Source organism: Dipodomys spectabilis, unplaced genomic scaffold, assembly GCF_019054845.1.
Source record: "Dipodomys spectabilis isolate Male_0828 unplaced genomic scaffold, ASM1905484v1 ptg000107l, whole genome shotgun sequence".
Classification (NCBI taxonomy): Eukaryota; Metazoa; Chordata; class Mammalia; order Rodentia; family Heteromyidae; genus Dipodomys; species Dipodomys spectabilis.
The window spans coordinates 2383936-2411447 of record NW_024870784.1 but is presented as its reverse complement, the minus strand read 5'-3'; the positions used below and the strand labels follow the sequence as shown (position 1 = coordinate 2411447).

Sequence of the window (27512 nt, the reverse complement as noted above, 5' to 3'; positions counted from 1 at the left end):
TCAAGGTACTCAGACGTGGACATACATTAGTCACCAGGAAGACTTGTTAAAGAACAGTTTCTCTTGCTGTGCAACAGGACAAGTAAGTGGCTTACACCAACACCATGTCTGACAGCTCTATAGATTAGAAGTCCAGGCATGCAGGACTGGATTTTATGAGACTGGAGGTTTCGGCTAGACTACATTCCTATCTGGATGCTGAGGAAGAGACTACTTCCAAGCACATCCCCAGTCCACCTTAAGGACCCTGTGTTAGTCAACTTGCCCTCACTGTAACAAAATACTTGAAATATTTGGCTCACAGTTCTGGAGGTTGCAGTCCATGATCGGTTGCCCCTATGGCTTTGGGCCTGTAGTGAGGCAGCATATCATATTGGGAGCCCTAGCAGAGGCCTGGAAGTAAAAAGAAAAAGGAGGGGGCAGAGGTCCCACAATTTCCACCAGGGACATTAGATCCCACCTCCTACAGCCACTTTCCTACAGCCTCAGCCTGCAGTCCAGGCCTTTAGCACATGGGATATCCATGATCCAAACTCTAGCAGATCCTACTCTTGCCATCTCGTAGCTGGAGAAGTCTTTGGTTGCTTTCCAGTTTGCTGGGTGATAACCTTTGCCCCTCTTCCATCTGGGAAATGCTTTTCCACTTTCTGTTGCTGCAGAACAATAGAACAACAAAATAAAGTAACAATCACTGCGGTTTCTGCAGAACGCTGCAGAAGTGGTTCGGCTCCTTGGAGTATCCACTGGTTTTGCAGGGCTGCAGTGGTGTTATCAGTGGTTTCAGTTTGTTTGCAGTGTATTAAATTGGTATCGTGCCCTTTGTTTGCACTGTGATTATTATATACAATCTCAAAGTCTTATTTTTAATCTGTTATGTTTTTTGGGGGAAATCCCATTCTTTACCTAAATTGAGTAAGCAAAGCAGGGATTTCACCAGAAAATATTTATTTTGCTTATCTTTGATAACCTCTCCAGATAACCCTCTCTATCTAGTGAAATATGCAAATTGATCCACTGTGTTGGCCATTTGCAGTAAACAGGGCTGTGTGTGCTCCAGAGAGCAGTCATGGGATTCTGTCCTGGATGAACCTCCGGTGGTTAGGGAAACTGTACATAGTGTGAGCAGACACTACAAAGCACTGCACAGATCCTTACATCCCAGATGAGGTCCGGTAGAAAATACCCCAGAGCCCTTTGGAAAAGGCTGGTTTGTGAGACCTCCAGCCAGCATGCGTTTTCTGAGTGAAACACCCCAGTTCTTTCTTGTCCTCACAGATACTCCCTTCTCCTCGGCTTTCTCCTTCCCCTTCCTTCTGCTCCAGATCACATCCTGGCCTTGTTCCTTCTCCCAGCATACCCCGTTCCTGAGATTCTTCCTCCTAACAAACCTGGAATGTTACCCAATAAACTTTTCCCCATTAAGGCAGTTAATGATGACAGCTGTTTAATGTACAAGGCCTTCCAAGAGGATTTGTATTTAATCAGCAAATTCTGGAGATCAAAGTCTCAACCCCGAAGGAATGCATTGCTAAAGGGAAAATTCCAGGCTGGAGTCGTTTACAGGGGAAAATTCTCTGGACAGGTGGGCTCTTCTGGGATTGGGTGCTGCCTACCTGGAGACAAAACATGTATTTTTCAAACACCTACATTGAACAGACGTCCAAGTTTAAAGAAAACTCAGTATTTCATCCATTTAACCACCATTTATATTAAGGTTGTACCAAGTGTCAACTTGAACCCGTAACTGGGTTGAATTACTCATATTACACATTCAAGTAACACAAGGAAGTTCTGGTTCTCTCAGCCTTTAATGCATTCTAATTAATTTCCTCCATTAAACTAAGGGCAAACTAAAGATGAACCCTGGAACACTTAAACCTCTCCATAGACATTCCTGAATGATGCATGCAGCTGAGTTCCGGACTCTTTGCTGGAAATACAAAGAGGAAAGAAGGTACGGTCCTTCAAAAAGTGCACAGTCTAATCCAACAGAAAATACTGAGCTGTTGCTCAGGGCTCAGTACTCAGAGCTCTTCCAAGGGCCTTAAAATTCTAAAACTCCATTCTTCCTCTATTCAAGGGCTTAAGTTTGTAGCTTGGGAATCAGGACTGCAACTTGAGACACAAGATAATAGTAATGATCACTCCGGTGTGCTGCAAATGCTCTCAGCTCAAGGAGGACCTGTAGGCCTAGTCCAGTAGGCAGAGGTCACATTCTAATGTCCAACTGGTCCAGTCACAGAAAGTCTTGAACATACAGGACTCAAACACAGGGTTAAATTTTAAATGGTTAGGGAAGGATACACCTTTTCATTTTCTCATTCCTCTGGGGGAAAAAAGGAAATTAATTGTTTCGTGTAGAATCAAATACCGAGTTGCTTTTATTAAAGGACGTGTTGCCAGGGCATGGTGGTGCATATCTATAATCCCAGCACTTGTGAGGTCGAGATAGGAGGATCGAGCATTCCAGGCAGCCTAGGCTACATAGCAAGACCCCGTCTCAAAAGTAATCAAGCAAGTAAGCAAGAAAACAAAGGACATCTCCACTTTCTTCAGTTTGAACAGGTTCCTTTGATTGCCTGAATTTTTGGATAGTGTTGGTTAAGTGCTAATCTGTTCATTTATGCCCTGAATTTCTTGGGTCATACTTTGTTTATTTTGGAAATCAAAATAATCCATGCATACACATGGCTGCCTTTTTTAATATTTTTGTGAAAATACCAAAATATATAAGCTAATGTAGTAGACAAAATCTTCCACTGGGCCATAAACACTAATTTGGGCATGGAGGACAACACATATAACATGGGGATGCTGTGAGTGTATATTCACGTGTGTGTGTGTGTGTGTGTGTAGTATGAGCTACAGGCAGCTATGGTAAAGATAATTCTGCAGATTGAATTTTCCAAAGATGCCTGAAGCATTGTTTCCTATCAGCAGGCTCTTGGAGAGAGAGCCTTGCCATTCTCCCAACAAGACACAGAATTCGTGTCCCCTGCCCTTAAATATGGGGACCTGTGTGAGTACCTCAACTGATGCTCTCAGGGGCAGAAGACACCATGTGGCTTCCAAGGCAGGGTTATAAAAATCCATGACATCTACCTTGTTTCTCAAGGACCCTTCCTACTAGAACGCAGCCGCCATGCTGTCAGGAAGCCCAAGTAGCCCATGGAGAAGCCTGGCTGAAGAAGAGCCAAGGCTCCACATTCCTGGCTGAGCTCCTAACTGACCACCAGGACAACTTCCCAGTTGTAGGAACAGCTCAAAATGCTGCTTTCTCAAGTTGGTCTGTTAAGCAAACGTGTCTTAGAAGCACTCACTCTGAAAATACCTTCATATTATCTCCCTGTGTCTTCTCATGCTGGTCCTAACAACACCTCTCTGCCTCCATTCATCTAACTCTGTAGAGACCCCTAACTGTGTTGGGGTTCTGATTCCCAGCCACCCTGCCTGCCATCTGGCGAGGCCTAGTCATTTCTTATGAACAGTTGCTGATGAGACCAGCTGAGGCTTCTATACATTTGAGCACAGTCGAGGTCATCCCTCTAACCACGTCCCACTGTTCCCTGGCATTTATATAAAATTTCAGGAGTGGGCGAGAACATTCTGCATTGCCCAGCGAGTCACCCAAGGGAATGTGCGTACCTGTGAATGGGCTGTGTGTGTGTGTGTGTGTGTGTGTGCGGAATTGTTGTGTGAAAAGCAAGGGTGGGTGTTCTCTATGATGGATAGTTTGGTGCTTAGTTGATGTGAGCCACAGGAATGGGTAAGCAGCAGCTCCGCTGAGACCCCAGTACCTCGGGTAGTGCCTGGCTCGAGGAGGGACTGATCTATTTTTGATGAGATGCTGAGAAGTCTCATGCCTTTGGGGTCAGTCTTCTGTGAAGGGGACTGTATAAGACAAGGAAAAGGGGAACACTAGTACTAGAGTACGCATTCATCCCTCCCAGTGGTATCTGCATAGCCAAAGCCACACATGGACCCTGTATTACCATGGGCTGTATTACCATGTCCCTCCTGCCCCCTGAAAAGAATCAGAAGTTCAATTTCTAAATGAACTCCACACACATACCTCTTTCTTACACTAGTTATTGGGGCTTGAACTTAAGACAGTATCCTTTAGCTTATTTGTTCGAGGCTAGTGCTCTGTCACTTGAACCACACTTCTGCTTATAGACTTTCCTGCGCAGGGTGACTTTAACCTTGCTCCTCAGATATTAGCTTCCTGAGTAAGTAGGATTACAGGCCTAAGCTACCTGCCCAGCTGAAAGACCCCAACGTTAATGCCAAGGGGAGTTCCCAGTTTACACGGGGTAGATTAAACAGGCATCATGGGCCTTTTGGTCTCTGACACTTGGTGTAAAGATGTTAGCCAGGTCTCAGATTCTTATGGAAACAACCAGATTTTCCTAACAAATAAACTTGGCACAGTCATTCTCTTTTGTGATTATGACTAGGAAAAATCAAGTTGTCGTGGGGTTGGGGGGGGGGGCATCTTTGTTATGTGCTTCTAGTTTGTTTGCAGTCCATTTCCATCACTGAGGACTCCTGTGATTTGTCAGACTTCTGGTCCGCAAAGAATGCAACTTAAGGGTCAGATGAAAGTGCAGACTATGGCCCTGTGTGTGCTTTACTATGCAGACATGGAAACAGGGCGTGAGGATGGTAATGGAAATAGAAGGTAAGGGCACATTACACACTTCTCCCTCACTTGGCCCAAAACACAAAACCCACATCTGAGCTGACTCCTGAATTTTGAAACTGGGTGTGGCTAGGACCTCTATTGGGTATTTAAGATTTACAGTTTTGCTTGTTCTTTTCTCTTCCTTCTCTGATCTTCTGGCCCTTTGATCTTGTTCCTAAGTAGACCAATCTCTTGTCAGGTTGCAGTGCCATTGCATTTGCACATCCTGGGCTCTGTGCCAGGCTGCCTGGGGGGTGGAGGGGAGCGCCCAGGAGGAGCTCTGCTCTCCTGGCTAGGCTAAGTTGTCTCAGTCTTGGTGAGAGAGAAGTATTAAGTACTTCAGGGGAGGAATAAGGCTTTCCAGTCATCAGCACCCAGAAAGTAGTGCTCCTCCTTCGAATGTGACGGGATTGATCATTGGAAAGAATGAGCCAGAGCTGAGAAAGGTGTGTAGCATGGCAGTGATGATCGTCTGGGGCTTGGTGACCGTGTCGTGGCGGACCACAGCTCACTTTTGGACCCATGGTGCTTGCCCAGGTTTTTCTTACTGCAGTATTGTGCCTCTGGCTGAGCATGGTATCAAAGCCAAAGTTAAAATCAGCCATCAAACAAGACAAGTCTGGAGCAGACTAAAGAACAGATGATTAATTGGAGCAACTAGCCCAGTAATTTCTAAATAAATGTCACCTCCCATAGTCCTTATCTGCTGATCTCCAAATCATTAAGTATTGTTTCCATTTGCCTATGGCAATTTCCTCATCTTCTACGGTGTACGCAGTGCCTTTCCAAGAAGTTAGCCTGGGTGGGTAATGGTAGTTAAGCTTTATGTACTAAGGAAAAATCAAGATAAAAAGGAAAAAAGATCTAATAGATTCTGAGCACACTGAGGACTTCACAAACAAGATGAAATTGTCTGTGAACTCTGACATCTGTCTTTAGGAACAAATTTGTATTCTCCCCCCTTCCCCCCCAACTTTAGATTGGTGATTTTCTTCTTTCCTTCCTTCCTTTCTTTTATTCTTTCTTTCCTTTTTTTACTCTCTTTCTTTCTCTCTCTCTTTCTTTCTTTCTTTCTTTCTTTCTATCTTTCTATCTTTTTCTTGTTTGGTCTGTGTGGGGCTTAAACTCAGGGTCTGGGTGCTATCCCTGAGCACTTTGAACTACTCTGTCACTTCCAGTTTTTTGGTGGTTAATTGGAGGTAAGAGTCTCATAGACTTTCATGGACTTTCCTGCCTAGGCTGGGCTGACTTCCATCCACAATCCTCAGATCTCAGCCTTCTGACTTGCTAGGATTATGGGCATGAGCCACTAGCACCTGGCTCTTTTCTTTCTTCCTCCCTCCCTCCCTCCCTCCCTCCCTCCCTCCCTCCCTCCCTCTCTCCCTTCCTTCCTTCCTTCCTTCCTTCCTTCCTTCCTTCCTTCCTTCCTTCCTTCCTTCCTTCCTTCCTTCCTTCCTTCCTTCCTTCCTTCCCCCCCTCCCTCTTTCTCTCTGTCTCTGTCTCTTTCTCTCTTGTGTGTGTGCCTGAAGCTTGAATTCAAGGCCTGGGCATTGGCCTTTAGCTTTTTCACTGAAAGCTGGCATTGTACTATTTGAGCCACAGAGCCACTTCTGGCTGTTTAGTGGTTAACTGGAATCTCATGGACTTTCCTACCGGGCTGGCTTTGAACCATGATCCTCAGATCTCAGCATCCTGAGTAGCTAGCATTACTAGGTGTGAGCCAGCCCTTTCTTTTCTCTTTACAGGTCTTATTTATGTCCACTATAAGCTCTAACAGGCCTGGGGTGCCATACTGGTGGAATGTGTGTTTATCATGTCACTTCTAATGCAAGCTTCGAGCAACATGCCATCTGTCATTTCTTACACTAGCATAAGTAAGCCATTCTTAGAACTTCTGAGTTATCTTCCTAATATGGATTACTTGTACATTCTTTTGAACTAATCCATACAAAGCACCGAATGATATTTCAGGCTTCTCTCTTTTTTTCTCCAAAATACCAGAAATGTGCCATGCTGAAGTTTGTTATTACTGTCTCATCTTATGTCTTCCTACAGGTTATGTTTATATCATTCTTTACTTTCCTGTAAGACAATTTTATTATGTCACCTAGTATTCTTATTTGACCTTCCCTGTGGTTGGAGAACTAGCACCTTGCTCTTTTCTCCAGGACCTTCTGGCTAGAGCCACTGCATGCTGCTAGAAAGAGAAGGTTATTTGCTCTCCTTTGCATTTCTTCTGGGACTTTGCCGTTTCCCTTTGGCCAAACAAGTTTGCCAAGGATAATGTAACACTAAGATCAATAAATTTCTAAGTCCAGGCTGGTTTTGCCCAAACCCTTTCCCTGACTTACCTTTAAAATTAACCAAAACGACAAATCCCTAATAACCATTGTTCATCATAAACAATCCTAAAGAAGAAAATGGGCAATTTAATCACACGGCTACTTAGACAAATGGTTTCCAAGTATCTTTCATAATGAACCTTATGGGTAAAGACTTTTAGTGCCTCCTCCAGCGAAGCATTTTATTTGTAAATCCTGTACACATTCCTTACACTGGATACCTTACCAAATATACCCTAAAAAATAGACACACACACAAGACAAAGTGAGCCTTCACCTGCTGCCTGCTGTGTACCACCAATGGTCATGGTCTTTGATGCCTTGGTAAATGCTGGCTCTTCACCTGCATCCCATAGGCCCTCCCTGGTCTCCGAATGTCCATGTCTCCCCAGGCATCTATCTGAATCTCCAAGGAGCCACAGGCCAAGTTTTGCGTCCTCACAAAGCTCACCCTGTACATTAAAGCTTACTAAGGATGAACAAGTATGGGGTCAGGCAAATGCAGGAGGGCCCAGGTAACATCTCCAGGGGCACGGTCAAAGTGAATCAAAGAGGGGACCCTTGTGGTTTCTCTCCTCAGGGCTGAGAATCAGTGGTGGGCCCCGGATAAGAATAGAGAGAGGAAACAACAGCAAAACTCTCCAACCAAAAAACCAAAAACAAATATTATCCTCCAATGAAAGGTGCCCATCCCCAAGCTTCAAGATAAACGAACCAGCACCCGTGCCACGCGCTGCCATCTTCCTTCACAAAGAATCTTTTGCAGATTCTTCATTCTTGGCCTTGGTGTGCACACCCAAGTGAAAACTCAGTTTCCCTCTCGGCTCCATTACTTCTCTCGGGTTTCTCAGTGGGCACATTCCGGGCACACTCGTTAGCTCCTTGGGCTCACAGGGATCGCGAAGGTCCTCCCACTACGTTCAGGAATGCAGTAAGGGGAAGGATGGAATTCCTCATAAACCTCGATGTTTTTCCTCACCCGAAATAGAAACTATTAATGAAAATAGACTCTGAGTGGAGCCAGAGGAGGCAAATGCAGGTTAAAGAGCTTCATTTGTGAGTTTTATGGTTAAATGGAAGAAATGCAAAACATGGAAAAGTGAGTTGATTGAGCTTTTCATTTCTTGTTTAGCTTCTGGTTTCAGTTTTACTGTTTGGAGGGTGACTTTTCAGGGGTTCTACTAACAGCCTTTGCTGTGGGCACCACCGCACCCCCAGAACACTCACATTCCACCAGCAAACAGGAATCAAGAATGCCCGTCTCCACTGGGTGCCAGTGGCTCACATCTGTAGTTCTAACTACTCAAAAGGCTCAGATCCGAGGATCCTGGTTCAAAGCTAACCTGAGCAACAAAGTCCATGAGAGTTTTTTTTTTTCTCCAGCTAAGTGCAGAGAATCTAGAAATGGAGGTGTGGTTCAAGTGCCAGCATGCTGGACTTGAGCAAAACAGCTTAGGGACAGTGCCTAGGCCTTGAGTTCAAGCCCTAGCATTGGCACAAAAAAGAAAGTCCTATCTCCTAAATACTTTTTAAGTACTTTGGACCACTTGTTATTACAAGTCACCATATGCAAGGCCACTGTGGACTCTGGTAGGAATCCAACACAGATAACAGACACCCAACAAAAAACTGTCAGATGAGCAGACGGGTGTAAAGCTATCTGGTACAGGGACGGGTCCTAGGAAGCCCAGTGCTCTGCCCTTCTGCCAGGCTGTGGGGTCATGTGCAACGAGACGTCTTCAAAATGCAATAGCCAGGTGCCCTTGACTCAGACCAGCAATCCTAGCTACTCAAGAACTAAGATCTGAGGATCGTGGTTTGAAGGCAGCCTAGGCAATAATAAATAAATAAAAAATGACATCTGTGAGACTCTTAATTCTAATTAATTACCAAAAAGCCATAAGCAGATCTGTGGCTCAAGAGTGTTCATCTTGGGCAAAGAAGTTCAAGGACAGAGCCAAGGCCCTGAATTCAACCTCAAAGACTGGCACAAAAGAGGGGAAAAGAAGCAAATCTGCCACACCTCCCCCCAGATCCCAAGGAGACTTTCTCTTGCTGATCCTGGGCCTCTCTCTTGGTCCCAGTCTCTAGCCATTGTGTGACTTTTTGTGATTTTTTTCCCCCCACATGGCATCAATTCCAGCCTTTCTGTAAAGTAGCAACCATCACTTTAGCCAGCTCTATTTCTAATCTAAAAATGGAAATGCTCAAGTTCACTAAATTTGATTCAGATGGAATTAATCAGTTTAAATGCAGGTAACTGAATTACACATTTTTGCTTGGGGGACGGACGTGTGGTGACCGGGTCTGTCATTTCTATATGCAAAGACAGTTGGATAATCTTCAGATACTTCATTCACCATTCTCTCCCCACCCCCTATCCCCGCTTTCATACAATGAAATAAAAATGATAAATTCCAGTGAGCCAGTACTGTTGCGAGATTTAGAGCTTTGTGTCATGATTTTAAAGACAATGATCTCCATTACCTCCTCCCTTTTTCTTCCTCCTCCTTCTCCAGATACCTTTCAAAGCTTGTTGTCAAGGTGAGCAACCAGAGCAGGACAGAAAGGGGAGGCCAGTGGTTGCAGCAGAGGGAGGGAACTTGTGTGAGGGGCTCTGGAGGAGTGTGTGTCCTCTGCCCCTTCCCCCCACCCCAACCTCCCTTCCCTCTCTCCCTCACAAAGCATTATTCAGCAGGACTGCGGCCTCTGGTGTGTGACGCACACTATTGTCCTCAGTGTTCCAGACCTTTTTAGAATAAATACAGTTCGGTCTTTTCAGGTTGGGAGTTGTGGTAATTTGGCAAAGCAAACAACATAACTGGTTTCTTACATAACTCCGCAGTTGGCAGTAAGACACGGTGCATTGAAATGAAGCAACTCGTACCCATCCAAGAAGTCTTCGCCTTTCCTTTCTTGAAGGGTCTAAATGCCTCCTTTGTTGTTGTTTTCCCCTGTTGCATATATTCTTTTTAATTATTGGCTGACATTAATGATGCTTTGAAATAAAAATTTAATGTGAACGCAAGGGTCCCCTTAAACTTTTGGAAGTGTAGAAGAGGGGTTTCTGCCAGTCCCTAATCTAGAGAGAGCTTAAATAACTAGAGGACTTTTTGGTGATAATGAAGTTAGAGATGTGTTGAGACTGAGGACAAAGAATGCAAGGCTGAAGCTGGCAAGTTGTTTAGAAGTTAAGTGATGTGATGCTCAGAGGTCTGGAGTCAGTTTTGCAAAATGATCCAGATGAGGTGTCTTACCCAGAGAAGCCAGCAGAACAAGCTTGTCAATTATGCTGTACATCCTTTCCATTTTTTTCTTCATTTCCTACTTTAAAAAAAAATTAAAAAGCCAGGTGCTGGTGGCTCATGCCTATAATCCCAACGACTCAGGAGGCTGAGGATAATGGTTTGAAGCTAGCTCAGGCATGGAAGCCCATGAGACTCTTATGTCCAAGTAACCACCAAAAAAACCAGGAGTGGAACTGTGGCTCAAGTAGTAGCATGCTAGCCTTGAGCACAGAAGCTCAGAGACAATGTCCAGGCCCTGAGTTCATGCCTCGGAACTGGTACCAAAAAAAGAAGAGAAAGAGAGTAATCAGCCCATGAGTCTTTAAGCAGGATCCCTTTCTCAGTTTCAGAGGCCAAAGTCTCCTCAGAAATGTTTTTGTTTTTGTGGTGCTAGGGATCAAACCCAGAGCCTGGTACACGCTAGACAAGCGTTTTACCACTGAGATATTCCTCAGCCCTCTAAATGATTTTATGTCTTTGCTTGCCATTCGAAACGAATCCAAGACTCACATATTCCTAGTTCTCAAATTTCAATGATAAAGTAGGGATTCTTTAGCCTCTCTTCCCATAGTCCTACTATAGAATCCAAGTGGAAATTGGCACATCCATTCAAAAAGTTCCACTGGAAAAAAAAAACCAACAAAACAAAACATCGCATTTCAAAATAAATCCCATCCTTTTTTTTTTCTTTAAAACACAGTTCACTGGCCAATTCAGATTTCAAAATGTTTTCCTTAATGCCCCAATGTGAAACACTGATTGAAGTTTTCAGGAAATTGCAGGGATAAGCAGCAACTCACCAACAAGACTTAAGTTTCCAGATCTCCCAAACCCTTGAAACTTCCCTGGAGACTAATTACTGTTTACTGCTTGGGACCTTGGGCCTTTTTCTTCCGTAACATTTTCCATCTTAAGCAGGCCCGTCCCATTCAGCGTTCAGCCGAGAGGAGTTAGCTGCACGTTGTCTTAAGTACTGAATGGAATTACTACCAGTGGAAACTATGCTGCAAGAGGGGCGGACGCAACAGCTGCCAGGCAAACCTCAGCTGCCTTTTCCACCCTCTCGCCAGAGGTAATTAGCATAGGGAAAATGACTAAGGTGTTGACGTCACCTCTTTCCAGTAGAAACTTACACTTTGTCCCTGTCTGCCTACCAGCATACAGGACTTGACTCAGGAATTTGCTGTCCAAACAGGATGCTTGGAGAGCTGCGATCCCCACTCCCCCGCCCCCAGGGGGCTGGCGCTGGGTACTTTATAAGCCTGGGCTGGGAGCAAGAACCCGAAGAAAAGGAGCACCGCTTTGGGGTTTGGCTGCCTGGGTCTCTAGCGATTTCCTAGTAAGAAAGCAAGATGCATTTTAGGAACTTTAACTACAGTTTTAGCTCCCTGATCGCCTGTGTAGCTAGCAGTGAGATCTTCAACGAAAGTGAAAGCAGGGTAAGACGTGGAAATGGAAGTTTTGAAAGTTTTGAAAGCCTGGTGCTAATCCTCTGGGGTAGATGGCTCTCTAGTGGGGTTGGTAGAGTTGGGTGGTAGGGAAAATGTGTGTGAAGTAAATCCAAAGTGTTCTGAGCTGCTGAAAATCAGAAGCTGTGGTCTGTAGAATTAACTCTTGAAGATCTCAGTATCCGGAGATGTCCAGTTCCCGCATCTCTTTCCCAGCCAGGCAGTATGTGGGCAGCGTGTGTTTTTCATTCTGTGTGTGTGTGTGTGTGTGTGTGTGTGTGTGTGTGTGTGTGTGTGTGTGTGTGTGTGTGTGTGTGTGTGTGTGTGTGTGTGTGTGTGTGTGTGTGTGTGTGTGTGTGTGGTATGTGAACTCTTCTACCAGAGACCTGTTCTGACAGCAGATGGAACTGGGGCAAACTCTACAGCCAGAGTTTGGAATTATTTCATTTCCTCCTAGGGAATAAATATCGCAGATTTGTTGTGCATTTTCTAGTAATTACAAGGGAGCTCCTTGAGCTTTCAGATTTCTCTGGCTAGCAAATAATAAAACTAGATAATTCAAGCATGGGATAAATATGCCTCCTGGGTAGCAGCTCTCATTGTAGTAATTAATATAATTAGCAGTTTTAATCATTATATTTTTCTTCTTCATTTGTTTAAAATGTACAATTTCTCATCGGCAGGTACCTAGCTGACTGGTTGATGTTTCATACAAGAGTGAATAGATAGTATCATATAGGCACAATACTGTATATATGTGTTGTGTGGGAATGTTATTTGCGTTATACGCTTTATACTCAAAGCCATCTTGTGAAGGATTGTTACTTTTAATCAGAGTTACCTTTTGTTAACTTTGTGTACAATTACTGGAAGAAAACTGGGACACATTTTTTTACCTTAATTACAGGGCTCATTCTATACATAAAAATACAACAGAGTCAGCATAATTCATATTAACCTTCTGTGCTTAAAAGCATTACTTTCCGTGTATGTGTAGGCCTGTACCAGGATTTAAACTCAGGACCTCTCATGGCTGGCACTTTACCACTTGAGCCACACCTCTAGTCTGTTTTTTTGTTTTTTGGTGTTTTGATTTTTGTTTTGTTTTTTTGCTGGTGATGGACTTTACTGTCTGTACCTTTTTTTCTTCCAGGTCTCAGCCTCTTAAGTAGCTAAAATTATAGGCAGGAGCCACCATGCCAGGCCAAAATGATTTCCTTTTAATTAAGTGTAGAAATACTATGTACAAATGGTAATAACTAGATATCAACTATTAGAACAAGTAAGATTTTTTAAAATTATGCTAGTGATCTTTATTTAGCACTAATGTCCATTTTCTGTTGCTCTGGTCCTGAGCCCTGACTTACATTCTAAAAATACTCATCAAAGTCCTCTCTCCCAAATTCTGAATCATAACTCCAGACCTCTACTGTTAGTCATAATGCTTATTAATGAGGTCATGTGAAATTCTGGATTTACCAAGACACGCTTATACCACAAACTTGCCCGTGCCCCAGATAGGTGGGACAAGTACTGGGCAGCAGAGAAAATGCTCACACACATAGCTCCGCAGAACCCCACCTGCAAGTCGTAGGAATGTTCCAAAGCTAAGGAAAGAGGAGCTGAGGAGGACAGAGGGAACATTCCACTCTCCTAACCCGCCCTCTGGTGAGAGGATACTACTTTTCCACCTACAGCCTCTCCCTCCCAAGTTGAATCCCCAGAGGCTGATGGGCTGTCCTAAAGCTAAGCTGGCCATCTAGAACTTGGGATTTTCATTCTTTTCTCACCAGCCCTTCCAACACCAACAGAGCCTGTTTAACCTACCGGAGAGATGGAGTGCACCGTGGGTTTCAGTGCAAGTGCCTTCAGTTTTAGACCAGTATCTTGCAGACAGTTAAACAAGAACAGAGTCAGATAAAATTAATTGGTCGGGCTTTCCTTTTGTGTCAGTACTAGGGCTTGAACTCCTTGTACTCTGCTGTCCCTTAGCCTTTTTGCTCAAGGCTGGCACTCTCTATCACTTGAGCAACAGCTCTACTTCCAGCTTTTTTGCTGGCTAGTTGGAGATAAGACTCTTAGCACGTTTCCTGCCCAAGCTGGCTTTGAACCGCAGTCCTCACATATCATCCTTCTCAGTAGCTAGGATTACAGGCATGAGCCCTGAGCACCCGGCAATAATGGGAATTTTACACACTTGTTTTCTTTAAAGAAATGCAAGACTTTTCTTAAGTTGATTTTTTCATTCTTCAATATTTTTTAAAAGATTTTTTAATTTTTATTTTTCAAATTAACAGTAGGATTTTTAAGCCCAAAAGAACTGTTTGGCATACCCAATATCCCTGAGCTGAGTGTCAAGAGTGGGACTTCCCAAACTGGAGAAGGTGTAGGAACATCAGTCAATGGGTAATGAGTACTATGCAAAAAACCACCTCCGTGGAGAGTGCTTAATCCTCTTCAAAAGGAATTTTTCACTGAGCACTCGTGGCTCACACCTGTAATCCTAGCCTCTCAGAGGGCTGAGATCTGAGGATCATGCTTCAAAGCCAAGCCTCGGCAGTAAAGTCCATGAGACTTTTTTCTTCAGTTAACCACCAGAAATGGAGCTATAGTACCATGTGGTAGAGTGCTAGCCTTGAGCAAAAGAGCTCAGGGACAGCAAGTGCCCAGGACCTGAGTTCAAGCCCCATGACCAACCAAGAAAAACAAAAAAAGGAGGGGGGGCACTTTTCTCTTTTCATATGAAATATTTAGAAAGCTGGGGTATATCTCAGTTGTAGGACACTTGCCTGGCTTTTGTAGGCCCTGGATTCCATTCTTAGCAACACACACACACACACACACACACACACACACACACACGCATAATGCATGTGTGTACATTTAGGTGTTCATAATTGTTCTGTTGATTTCATGAATTTACTAAATCTTATCAGATTCAGTAAATCGTACCTTCATCACCTGTCTGAGAGCAAGGGCACTGTCTTGTGTATCTCAGTGACAGAACACGTGTGGGAGGCCCTAAGTTCTAAAATAAATAGAGTCGTATCGCTTCAGAAGTGAGAGCCTTTTCTCTTAAGAGTTGATAGCTGACTTCCTCAGTGGGGAATGTGGAATGCTCTGTCAGGGGCCATGTGAACTTAAGGTTTAACGCCTTTTTATTTTTTTACCTTCCAGGCCAAATTTGAATCCCTCTTTAGGACCTATGACAAGGATATCACCTTCCAGTATTTTAGGAGCTTCAGGCGCGTCCGGATAAACTTCAGCAGCCCCTTATCCGCAGCAGACGCCAGGCTGCAGCTGCACAAGACTGAGTTCCTGGGGAAGGAAATGAAGTTGTATTTCGCTCAGGTAAGTGGTAAACGTGTTCGCTAGACATGTTCTTCCCTCCTTTCACATCTTAAGGCAGTTTATACACTGATTGAAATACACACACACACACACACACACACACACACTGAAAAAAAAAACCTTATCTCAAAAAAGTCAAAATTCCTACTCAGAATTCTCAATGTCTCAGTTAAGACAACATCAAGGTTACCAACTCAGGAGGCTGAGATATGAGGATCATGGTTCAAAGCCAGCCTGGGTAGAAAAGTCTGTAAGTAGTTCCAGTTAATCACCAAAAAGCCAGAAATGAAGGTATAACTCAAGTGAAAGAGTAACATCCTTGAGCAAAAAAAAAAAAAAAAAGCCAAGCACAAGCAGGTGGCCCCGAGTATAAGCCCCACTTACCAGCACCAAAAATAAAATAAAATAAAAATCAAGGTAAATTTGAAACCAAGCTCAGAAATGACCTTTGACGCTTGGGTTGTATGGCGATGAGAGGCGGCTCGATGCCCCCCCCCACCCTCCACCCTCCTCCCCACCCCTCCTTCCCGCCCCACCACGTACTGCTGTCGTGGGGCTGCCCCAGCACCCTGACATCTGGGCAGCAGGAGCTGCTCCAGGCTTAGGCTAAGGAGCACTCCGGACTAAACAGATCCGAGTGGTTCCAGTTTGTTTAGCAGAAGCCTTCACGCGTGCCAGTCGGCCCAGGGCTGCAAGATCTAACCTGATAGGGGAAAAACAGCTCACCAACAGCAGACAAAGACTAAGGAACCTTCTTGTTCATTAAGGTCCAGCCAAGAGCACCATGGGACAGAAGGAAGGGACTGCCGGTGGCTTTGCTGATCATCTTGCCTGTCACCCTCCCACCCTCCTCCCTCCCGGGGACCCTAGCCTACCCGTGACCCCTGTCTTCAAGGCAGCTCCCAAAGTTCTATTCGACTTTGTAACAGAGACTAGCAGATTATCAGGGGAGAAGAAAGGAGCTGCTAGAGTGCTACTCGCCAAGTAAAGCCAGACCCCAGTGAGGCTCTCCCTGGCATCTGAGCATGCCCCACCCTACCTCCTCCCCCCACTCCACCTCACAGGGGAGGGAGGGGAGAAAAGAGGAACACTTCCACTGCAAGTACCTTTCTTCCCTAGGTGAGGTTTCGTGTAAATAATGACTTATACCTTCATCCTTCATGACCTGTTCTGATTATTTAAATGATTCATATTTATTGTGAAACTCTTTTTTTGGGGGGGTGCCTCTCCTGGGGCTTGAACTCCAGGCCTGGGCACTATCTCTAAGCTTTTGTGCTCAAGACTAGGGTTCTACCACTTGAGCCACAACTCCACTTCTGGCTTTTCTGATAATTGATTGGAGATAAGAGTCTCACCCAGACTGTCTTTGAACCACAATCCTGGGATCTTAGCCTCCTGAGTTGCTAAGATTACAGGTCTGAGACACCAGCTCCTAGCTTATTGTAAAAATTTCGGGGGAGACATATAAACCATACATAAAATACAAAATGGTTAGCTTTTGATATAAAGTCTTCTGGCAGCCCTCTGGTCACAGATACAGTTTCTAAGACCAAGCTAGGATTATAGGCTATGGCTCAGGAGGATTATTTTTTAAATCTGTAGGAAGGTGAATTTTTTGGTCCTTGATGTTTGACTTTTGCCAGGAGCCCTGGAAGCAGAGAAGGAAGTGCAGGAGGAACCCCAGATCCCACTGTGGAAAGCTGTGTCCAGTTAGAAGAGGGTCCTGGCCTTGGGCCCTCCTTCCTCTGTGGCATAAGGAGCGGGGAGAAATGGATGCTGAGATCACTTCCTACCTCAAGGACAGGACTTCATTTTTTCCCATTCATACTAAAGCCATCTGTGTCACTCACTGCCAGAGAGTCCAGTCACCCCTTTACCTTCTTAAGACCCATTTTAATTCACCTGGGAATCAATGTCCTGCTGCCTGGCCATAGTTCTGTCCCAGCACACCTGTCTTCCAGAAGCTTCCATGGGGTGCTGTAAACCCATTGCAGTCTCCTCTCAGGACAGTGATGAGTATTGATTTCTCTCCTTAGACTTTACACATAGGAAGCTCACACCTGGCTCCACCCAATCCAGACAAGCAGTTTCTCATCTCTCCTCCTGCCTCTCCGCCAGTTGGATGGAAACAAGTAGAAGATGCTACTCCCGTCATAAATTACGATCTTTTATATGCTATCTCCAAGCTGGGGCCAGGTAAGCAGCACCCTAGGCTGGGCAGAGGACAGGGTGGCATGGGAGACAGTCCCAGACCGGAGGCCTGCCTCTCAGAGCGCGGAGGACCCCCATTGCTCTGCACTCTCCATAATCTAATGCAAGTGTGTCTTAGGATCTGAATTATTCCATCCTCCCGCATCAAGTCACTCGTGTGTTCCTTGAGAAGCTGTGCAAGGAAGAGTAGCTGCCCATGGGTCCTGTGCTCGCTCCTCCTGCTGGTGGTCCCTTAACCCGACCTCTAACCCACCAGCTGCTCCCTGTGTGTCGATGCCCAGACCCCAGGTTCTGTTCCTCCAAGTGGGATGAGTGAGTGGACTTTGGGAAAGAGAAAAGAGACCCTCATTTTAGACATTGCACCTGCGCGGCCATTTTAGACATTGCACCTGCGCGGCGTGACTCACCATTGACCCCATTCTCACCTAACAGCACCTCAGGCCCCGGTGTCCACAACATAGGCCTCACACAGAACTGTAGGAGCTTACACCGTACCTGGTCCTTGTAGTCAAGGCTCAGTACAGGACTTTTTGAAAACTATTCATTGCATGTCAGTGGCTCCTGTCCTGTGTGCTAGGGTTTGGTGGCAGGGATAAGAGGAAAGAGATCTTGGAGTGAGGAGGACTGAGCCTCCTCCTGCCCCACCACAGAGCCAGCTGAGTAAGTGCTGAGACCATTATTCCTTGACCCACAATCTGATGTTCCTTTGGGTCGAGGGTTTTATTTTCATGAACCATCAGCAGTTTCATGTTGAAAAGATTGCATTTCTGAAAACACAGACTACACAGAAATTCCCAGGGTGCTGTAAACCAAGAATCACATTTCTGAGTGCTAATCGTGGCATGAAGGTCAAGGTGGAAGAGGGCTGGTTTGACCAAGTGTGTTGCCCTCCAAGACAGCGCTCAGAGACGCGCCTTAGCAAGGCTGAGTGTTAGGGATGGAGCAGGCAGGGTCTCCGCCAGGGACAGTGCCAGCTGCTCTAGAGGTGGGCAGTACTAGGACAGGTACGTCACGCGCCAGGACCACCCTCACCTTTACTGAAGGCGGGGAAGAAGCCTTTTTTACAAAAGAAGATGTAATAAAGTCAACTTGGGGTCCGTTTATATAACACTGAACTTGAGTAATATTTTCTATTCCATCTGTGCTTTTTAAAGATATTGTGAACAGGCTGGAGTCGCTGAACATCTGCCTAGCACACATGAGGCCCTGAGTGCAAACCCCCACTTTCACCAAAGATGCTGCAAATAGAGTGCCAGGCTCTGAACTTCCTGAATTGTGGTTGAGCGTAGATACACAAGGACTTCTAAAAGGCCTTTTCTGGTGACATGTGAGCCTCTCCTGCCTTAATGCGCTGAGCCAGCTGAGCCTCCTGCACATCTCCGGTGCAGTTACGTTAACATTCCAGCCTAGAGGGTGGGGGAGAGGCAAGGCAGCGGTCTTCTCTGTGACAGTGCCTTCCACATTTAGACAAGTGCGTGTGGAACAGGAGGCTGGAGGCTCTTCCTAGCTGCTCCTTCTACTGGAAATCAGCCACTGCAAGACCTCCTTTCTTGTGCTAATCTCAGTGCTGGCAAGCATTCTGTCACTGAGCTGCCTTCCTGCTCCCCTGTATTTTAAAACACGATTCTATTCCTGGCACTGGTGGCTCATGCCTGTAATCTAGTTACCCAGTAGTCTGCAATAAGAGAATTATGGTTCAAAGCCAGCCCAACTAGGAAAATCTGTGAGACTCTTATCTCCAGTGAACCAGCAAAATCTGGAAGTGGAACCATGGCTCAAGTGATAGCTTGAGCAGAAAAAGAAAAACTTAAGGGATAGTGGCCACACCCTGAGTTCAAGCCCCAGTACAAGTACACACATGTACACACACGTGTATACACACACACACACACCCCATTCTAGGCAGCATGTTTCAGCCATGTATATTGTGAGCCAGGTACTACGTGCTTACTCTTATGACTGGCTTCACAAAGTTGACACCTTTATTGTTCTCATATCACGAAGGGACTGAGGACATGTCATTTTGTGGGGCCTCTGCCAGGCTGCCTCCATCAGCACCCAAGACAAGTCGGACATTCTCCATGGCCAGGCTGGCCCTGAAGGGGCGTCCCTTCCCTTTTTCATGTCGGTTGCTCAGCGGCAGAAGGCTCAGCCCACCTTTGCTGACCAGGGCGGGCTGGACAGGACTGAGCCTGGTCATACTTGGGCTACCACACAGTGGCACACTCCTTGTTTGACATGACCCTCATCCCATGCTGCCACACCGGCATGGGCCTCGGGGGGCCTCCATGCCTCTCCCCTTCCCCGGCATACTGAGAGGCCCACGAGGGGAGGCGCAGGACTTCAGTTTCCAAACATGTTTATTCATTTTGTACCTTTCTGGAACCACCCTTGGGAAAGGCTGACGGAGAGATAGTCAGGGACAAGAGAAGTCTACCGCATAAAAAGCACTCCTCCAGCCAGGCACCAGTGACACACGCCTGTAATCCTAGCTACACAGGGGGAGGAGATCTGAAGATCACTTTTTAGTCAGCCCAGGCAGAAAAGTCCATGAGACTCTTATCTCTACTTAACCAGCAAAGCCAGAAGCGCAAGTGTGGCTCAAGTGGTAGAATGCCAGCCTTGAGTGAAAAAGCCCAATGAGAGCATCTTGGTCCTAAGTTCAAGCCCCAAACCAGACACTCCTCTATGCCTCACGGGCTGGGCCCAGCCCTGTACTGGAAGAATGTGTCTTTTTCTGAATGAGCCACCAAAAACATAGAAATGCAAAATGAGTCTGTCTGAGTCCCTCCTCCTTATTGAAGGTGAGTAGAAAGCGGCTGAACCCCTGGGGTAGCGCCATTCACACGCGCACCAGGAGCCCTTTGCATCTGGAGGACTTGTCTCTGTTAACCAGCAGTGATGTTCTTCCCCTAGGGGAGAAGTATGAACTGCACGCAGCCACCGACACCACTCCCAGCGTCGTGGTCCACGTGTGTGAGAGCGATCAAGAGAATGAGGAAGAGGAAGAGATGGAAAGAATGAAGAGACCCAAGCCAAAAATTATCCAGACGAGAAGGCCAGAGTACACACCTATCCACTTAAGCTGAACTGGCACACAGATGAAGAGCGTGCATTGAATTACACTCACCAGAGGAATCTTTTACTGTGCAAATGGCCGGTCACAGCTTTGGAGGTGGCAGCTGTGACCGCTGGGGGAGAGAATCAAGGCTTTGTCTCCTTGTTCTGATGCTGCACCGCAGCCCAGGTGTCTGTGGCACCCGGAATGTCTTGGGCCATTCACTGAGTTTGTGGTGATCGCACAGGGACATTGGGAGTGTCTTGAGAAAACTGATACTGATAGTGTTTTGTACTCATTCTTTTCCGGTAGGTTCTGTGTTTGCCAAGGCCAGGTTGGTCAGCAGGACTAGAGGGAGTTTTCTGTTTCTAAGCAGGGTCCAGACCCAGCTGGTAGGCAGAGACCCCACTCCAGCATCACCAATGTCCATCGCTACGGGTTGTGAAAGCAACCAGTCTATGTGGAAATTTGTAGCGTTTCATTTCTTCCTTCCTGTTCTCCTATCTGTGCATGTATACTATTGATTTTCAAGGCCACCCTCCATTCCTGGATGAAGTTACATTGATGTTTTACATCCCTAGGGAGGCCAGGTGTGCCTGGGGAAACTATCCCGTCCCAGGCCCCTCCCTGCCCCCCCCCCCCCCCCCCCCCCCGTGTCACAGGTCTCATTTGTGGAATTCTGCCTGGAATGCATTCACCTGGCATCTGTCTGGTACATGTAACTTGTGATGGGGGGGGGAGGGGAGGGAGAAAGTTGGCCTGAAATTCCTGTGTAGTTTAGCTTGGATAATTCAGAGAATAGCGGTTGCACTGCCAACTTTCAGTGGGTGAGAAAAGTTAGTTTTGGTGTTTGGGGTCAGACATTGGTTTCCATTGTTTTGTTTTGTTTTATGTAGTGGTTTGTGTCCGTGAATCATAGCCAGACTTCTGGGGATCTTGTTGGGTTGAGGTAGTCGGTTTTTCACCCCCACTGAAACCTCAAGATAAACTTGTAAATAAAGCTGGTAGTGTTTATCCATACGTGTTACACACTTGGATTGGAACAGTAGGGCAGTGGAGGAGTTGTATGATGTATTAACTTACCTGTGACTTGTCTGTGGTAGCAAACGCCGTACCATGTTTAACAGGATTGAACTCAAAGCATGTAAAGTGAGTCGTAGATGTGTGTTGATACAAGAAGGATGCAGTGCCTTCCCCCCACCCACGAATTCCTGAGGGAACCGTCACACTAGCTGAACATTTGTAATGTTTTTCTAGTTGTATTGTGTATGTCTAGTAAATAGGTATTATATTTTGGCCTTACAATACCATAACAAAGTTTGTCATTTTGAAATACCTAATGCCAAGTTAACAATGCATGCTTTGGAAAATCGGAAGATGGTTTTTTTCTTTCGTAAAGCAGATCTGTGTGCATTGAAGTCTTTGACTGTTTCTAACAAGAAATCGATTGAATGTTCTCACACCTCTGTTTACAGTACTTGGTAGGGGAGGCCTTGGTCAGGGAGAGGCCATTATAGCTGTTCAAGTGTTTCTAGTTAAGTGCTTTTAAACTGGAGAGGCTAACCTCAAAATATTTTTTTTAACTGCATTCTATAATAAATCAGCACAATATGCTCTTTATGGAAAAAGGTGTCTATTCCTCATTTTATTTCTAGGCCTAAGCTGTGAACCCTTTGAATTCTGCAGTCTCTGAGGAACATTCCTTTGCCAGTTTCAACATAGAAACTTCTGATTCTGAGCAATAGCTCAGTGTCTGCCACATGCACACACAGCACACCGTAAAAGGGTAAAATCAATAACCGGAAACTGAATATTTCCATTGCCCAAGCGGATGACATAATGATGAAGATTCTGTAGACCTACACCTCCATTAAACAGTTATTTACAGATTATTTGTCTTTAGTGCTTGGGATGGAATCTCGGGTCTCACACGTTAAGCGAGTGCTCTACCACTGCTCTGTGCATCCACACCCCTAATAAGGATAGGGATTGAGACTTGTTTGTTTTTAAAGATGTTCATTGGAGATGCTGCGTTATAAAGGCTAGGTGTGTTCAGAAGATCTGTAAGACTTCTGCTTGAAACTCAGGCTGCCTTCTTCCTGGAACTTCAAGTACTGCTAAGTGTAAGCTGCCTGGCCAGCCCACAAACACCTCAGTGATAGAATAATCTTTGTTGAAATCTGAAAAACTAATCATTTTGGTAGTACTGGGATTAAATTTAAGATTCTCTTACTTGCTGGGCAGGTTCTCTGCCACTTGAGCAATGCCCATAATCCTTTGACTCTTAGTTCCTTTCTCAGTCTAATGTTTTTGCCCTGCCTGGCCTCAGTCCATGGTCTTTCTGCCATCACCTCCGGAGGAGCAGGGATTAGAAGAATGTACCACCACTCTCCAACAAGGGATCTTGATCAGGATTTGAAAATTCACATGCTACTTTTTTTTTCCCTTTATGAAATGTACCATTCTGTCATTCCCAACCAGCATTTATTTGCATATTTTACAATTACATACATTCAAGATTTGAACATGTTGAAAGATCCACATTTTCATCCAGTTGCTCAGATCATTATTGAGCAGATTTGCTAACTAACCGCCTGGAGAGAGAAGGAAGGTATATCCAAATGGAAATACAGCCTAGGAGCCCTTCTGGCAAGCAAAGGATAGACTAAGCATTGTGCTGGACCCAGATCCTAATTCACAAAGAATCCTAGAAGGAAATCGAGATGTGTTGCAAGTTAATTCAGACTTCCAGAAGATCCTCTTACCTAATTGGAAAAAAGTTGGCAGCAAAACAGAGTCTAGAGTGTAAAATCAGACATCACCAAAGGTCCTCAGTGCGGACCGTCTCTGTAATGGGGCCATGTGGCAATTTCAGAATGTGGAAATTTCAGAATCATTTATATACTAGGTCACTAGTTCCCAGGCTGCTAGATCTGAAGGACCCCAAATGAGAGCACACCCAAGAGTCAAATGTCTTTGAACAGGGCTCAGTGAAATGCAAAGTGACAGGCACAAACCAGGCATAAACATGCAGCACATTCTCTTTTTCATTTATGGAGTATATTTCTTAAGTAGGTTTGTGTGTTAGTCAGTTTACAACACTGTAAGAAATAATCTCAGAAGCAGTTTCAAGGAGGAAGAATTGATCTTGGCCAATGATTTCAGAGGTTTCAGTCCATGCTAGTCTGGCTCCATTGTTTCCTGGGCCAGGGGTGAAGCAAAGCATCATGGGAGAGCAAAGATGATCACCTCACAGCAGCGAGGAAGAGGGAAGAAAGAGAAACAGAGAGAGAGACAGAGAGGGAGCACTAGTTAAAATTTTTGCAGTAATGCTTTGAGTGACCTATTTCCTCCTGCCAGTTTCCATCTCCTAAAGTTTCCAGAATCTTCTGAAATAGCAACACCAGCTAGAAACCATGAGACATTACATACTCAAACCATACCAGTCTGATAGAATATATGACTGACCTAACAGTAAATAACATGCTATCCAAGGAGAGGAAACTCAGCAAAATTTCGGAGGAGGGTGGTGATGATAGGAACCTAGCGACTCATGTAGCTGTTAATACTCGGATTATGCGCACTGGTCTGCACTTGATGAGCATTTAGGATTTTACATTTCCAGAATGTTGTGTGGATCATTGCCCACAGGAGATTTGGGTTTTCAGAGAGCTTTTAATTTTAGGTAAAAAGTACAGAACTCACTACAAATTAATATTAAACTGCAGAAGATTAAATGTACCACATGGGCATGTTATGACCAGAAATGAACGGGCAGCTGGAGTATTTCATACTAAATAGTGTTTGCAGAACTTTCTGGAATGTTTGCCGCAATAGAGTAAGTACATACCCAGTCCCATTCATCTAAAGGTCACCGACTCAGATGGAAACTGCATAAATAATTTACCCTAAAATTACTTAGGAAGGCTCTTATGATAACAAATATGCTTTCTTTTCCCAGTCTCTGTCTCTAAGTGGGGCACGGAGAGAATTCGTTTTCCAAGTATGCATCGTCTGCTGGCAGGCAGTCTTTCACATCTGAAACTCTCACAGTGTGACTCATTGCTAAGTTACATGGATAGATCGATTTGATTCTCCCAGCCCTCGTTTCCTTCCTGGTTCTTCGTGAAAGGTCATTTTAATCATGGCTATGTTTGTGAAAGACAAGTGATTGAGATGCGGTGCCCACACTCGGCCTTTTCTCTTTCCTGTCAGGATTCTGATTGAGGTTTTATTCACAGAAAGGGAGGCCAAGCAGAAGCGGAACCACTGCTCATAGCTCTTCACTGTGGCCCAGAGCCCCTGGCCCGCATCCATACTCCTCTCTCACTTGCTACGCTTTCTGCCTACCTGCCTCTGTCTAAAAATATTACTCCACCACCCCAGCTCAGCCCTGCTCACTCCACCCCTCTACCCCCCCTCCCCCGGAAGAGTAGGCCCATGTCCACTCTGCTCATCTCTCTCTGGATCACAAACAGTGATCCCTCTGTCAAGCTCCCAACGTTCAATAAATATTACTGAAATAATTAACTGACTATCTGCCCTGCGTTGTACAGCATTAATGAGCGTCATTGCTAGCTACTGCTGCTGATGCCCACCCATGCCCTCGTCTGATGGGGCAGATTTAAAATTTGACTTGGATCATATTTTCTTCCTTAAAGTTTCATGTAAGATCATTTTCCTAAATATCCAGAGCTAATACTTTGCTTCCTCAAAGATAATATTTACATGGATGTAAAATACTAAAAGAAGCGGGGGTGGTGGTTTGTGAGCCGTTTGCAAAAGGGAAGTACACCTCAGGCAGATACCCCAAGCACAAAAGGACCACCGAGGCGGAGGCTGGTCATGCCACAGGTCTATGGGTGGGGCACGGGGGCAAGGATGGAAGCCAGGAATTACCAAAAATGCAACGTACACCTGAGAATTTAGTCTTCCTCCCCCAGGAAACAGGTATTTGAATCTTGGCTGGGACACCACTGGATGCTCTATGGGTGATAGTTCTCCGCAAGGCAGAAGTGACGGTGACTTACAGATCCCCTAAAGGCCCAGCTGTGGGGAACACCCCACCCTGTGGCCAGTGCTTGAAGAGTCCTGGGATGCTGAGCGGATGCCATGAGAATGGAGTCACATCCACGTCGGTAGGCTGTCCTCTGCTGCCAGGGATCCTCCACTCAGGAACGTGACAAAGGTACCTCGGGGGCCGTGCTCCGAGTTCAGCTGAGGTAAGTTGAGCCCTACTGGTAGCTTCTTCCAAATGCAAAAGCGAGAAGACAAATCCCAGAGACACACAAGGAAGGATCAGAAGGAGAGGCAAGGTGCTAGGCATGCACAGCCTTGGGACGGGGTGAGGGGGCAGCGGTCAGGGTCTCCAATCTAAAAAGTTTCTTCATAGTCACTAGGACATTCCCTGACTCCGGAGGAGTCCTGCCTGACATCCCCTAGCTTAGAGCCAGGGGACAAGCAGGCATGATGTCAGTTAAGAGTTCAGAGTGGTGGTGGGCTGAATGCTCAGATGGCCCTCAAGGTTGCCACCCCACCCATGCCCAGGGTAAACAGGCCCGGTATAACTCTGCTTGTAGGCAGGACATCTGGTAATGGTGGCACAGCACACTTGCATTCGGTCTTGCTGATGGAGTGAAGGTCTGGAGCCAGTTGGCTTTGAGCTCATCAGAAAGGTTATTCTGAGTGAGTCTGGCTTAATCAGCTACAGGCCTACAGACAGGAAGCAGCAACTCCCCCTGCTGGCCAGAAAGAACCAAGCAGCCACACAGGTAGTTGAGACGGTGCTTTTCCAGTCCTTGGTGGGGTTAGAAGGGTCTTTCCCTGCAAAGAACAGTCCAGCAGCAACCAAGAAAAGCAACACCTCAGGGAGACCACCACAAGACACCCAGGCTCTCCTCGAACAACTCCTTTACTTTATTTGTGTTTATTTAAACACTGAGATTCTGCCTTTTGTTGTTGCTGCTGCTGCTGTTTTCCAATATTAAGGTTTTGAATTCAGGTATCATACTTGCCTGGATTACTTGCTCAGCTAGTGCTCTACCACTTGAGCTACCCCTCCAGTCTAGCTTTTTTCAGGTTCTTTTGGAGACTGAATCTTGTGGACTTCTCTGCCCAGGCTAGCTTCAAACTATGATGCTCCAGATTTCAGCCTTCTGAGCAGGCAAGCCTATGGTGCCCAGTTTATCTTCTTTTTTAATGAACGTATTTGTCAGTGTATTCTAGTAAGACCTTTCCTAAGCAATTCCAAAAAAGAAAAAAATAGAAACTCAATTTTTTGAAAAGTCAAAATACCCCTGATACAAACATAAACTCACGATAGTTTTAAAACCCAGGATTCTCATTATCTGAACGAGAGTTAACACATAAATAATCACACAGATAAGCTATTATAATGTTATAATATTCCATTTATTATTCAGAGTATCCATTGAGCATCCCAAAGTGCCAGGCACTATTTGCAGAGCTCAAGATAAAATGATGTAAAGAACCAACACCAAACAGGGTGCCGGTGGCTCACGCCTCTAATCCTAGCTATCCAGGAGGCTGAGATCGGATTACTGTGGTTCAAAATCAGCCTAAGGAGGAAAGTTCCTGAGACTCTTATCTCCAATTACTCACCAAATAGCTAGAAGTAGAGCTGTGGCTCAAGTACTAGCCTTGTACAGAAAAAAACTAGGATATAGTGTTTAGGCCCTGTGTTCAAGTCCTAGTACCACACGCTTGTGCATGCATGCACGCGCGGACACGCACACAGAGCCAACACTGAATATTTTCACACAGAGCTTGGTAAAGGAATAAGACAGTAAATGTAGGTCTGGGAAGGTGGCTCAGTGGTAGAGCGCTTGCCTTGCATGCCTGAGGCCCTGGGTTCGATTCCTCAGCACCACATAAGCAAAAAGAAAAAAGCCGGAAGTGGCGCTGTGGCTCAAGTGGTAGAGCTCTAGCCTTGAGCTGAAGAGCTGAGGGACAGCGCCCAGGCCCAGAGTTCAGGCCCCACGACCGGACCCCAAAAAAAAAAAAAAAAGACAGTAAATGTATAATCATTTCAGATAGGGACAGAGTCCATCAAGACCAACAAGATGCATTATTTCCCCACTGCTAAAGCCAGTCACCACAAATGTAGTGCTT

General features: G+C 45.5%; 1 protein-coding gene across 2 annotated transcripts in view; it reads left to right on the top strand.

The window, feature by feature from the left end:
• Rcan1 (regulator of calcineurin 1) overlaps nt 1-21129 on the top strand; it is a 79955-nt gene extending 58826 nt beyond the window's left edge. Inside the window, exons 1-4 of one of the 2 annotated variants that reach the window (XM_042687321.1) lie at nt 11582-11752; nt 14939-15112; nt 17149-17308; nt 20240-21129. In XM_042687321.1, coding sequence (XP_042543255.1) covers nt 11666-11752; nt 14939-15112; nt 17149-17308; nt 20240-20412 — 594 coding nt within the window. In that variant the 5' untranslated portion in view covers nt 11582-11665 and the 3' untranslated portion in view covers nt 20413-21129. Of the gene's footprint in view, nt 1-11581; nt 11753-14938; nt 15113-17148; nt 17309-20239 lie in introns of those variants that run through there. The other variant, XM_042687320.1, reaches the window with a different exon arrangement.
• Nucleotides 21130-27512: the final 6383 nt, after the last annotated feature.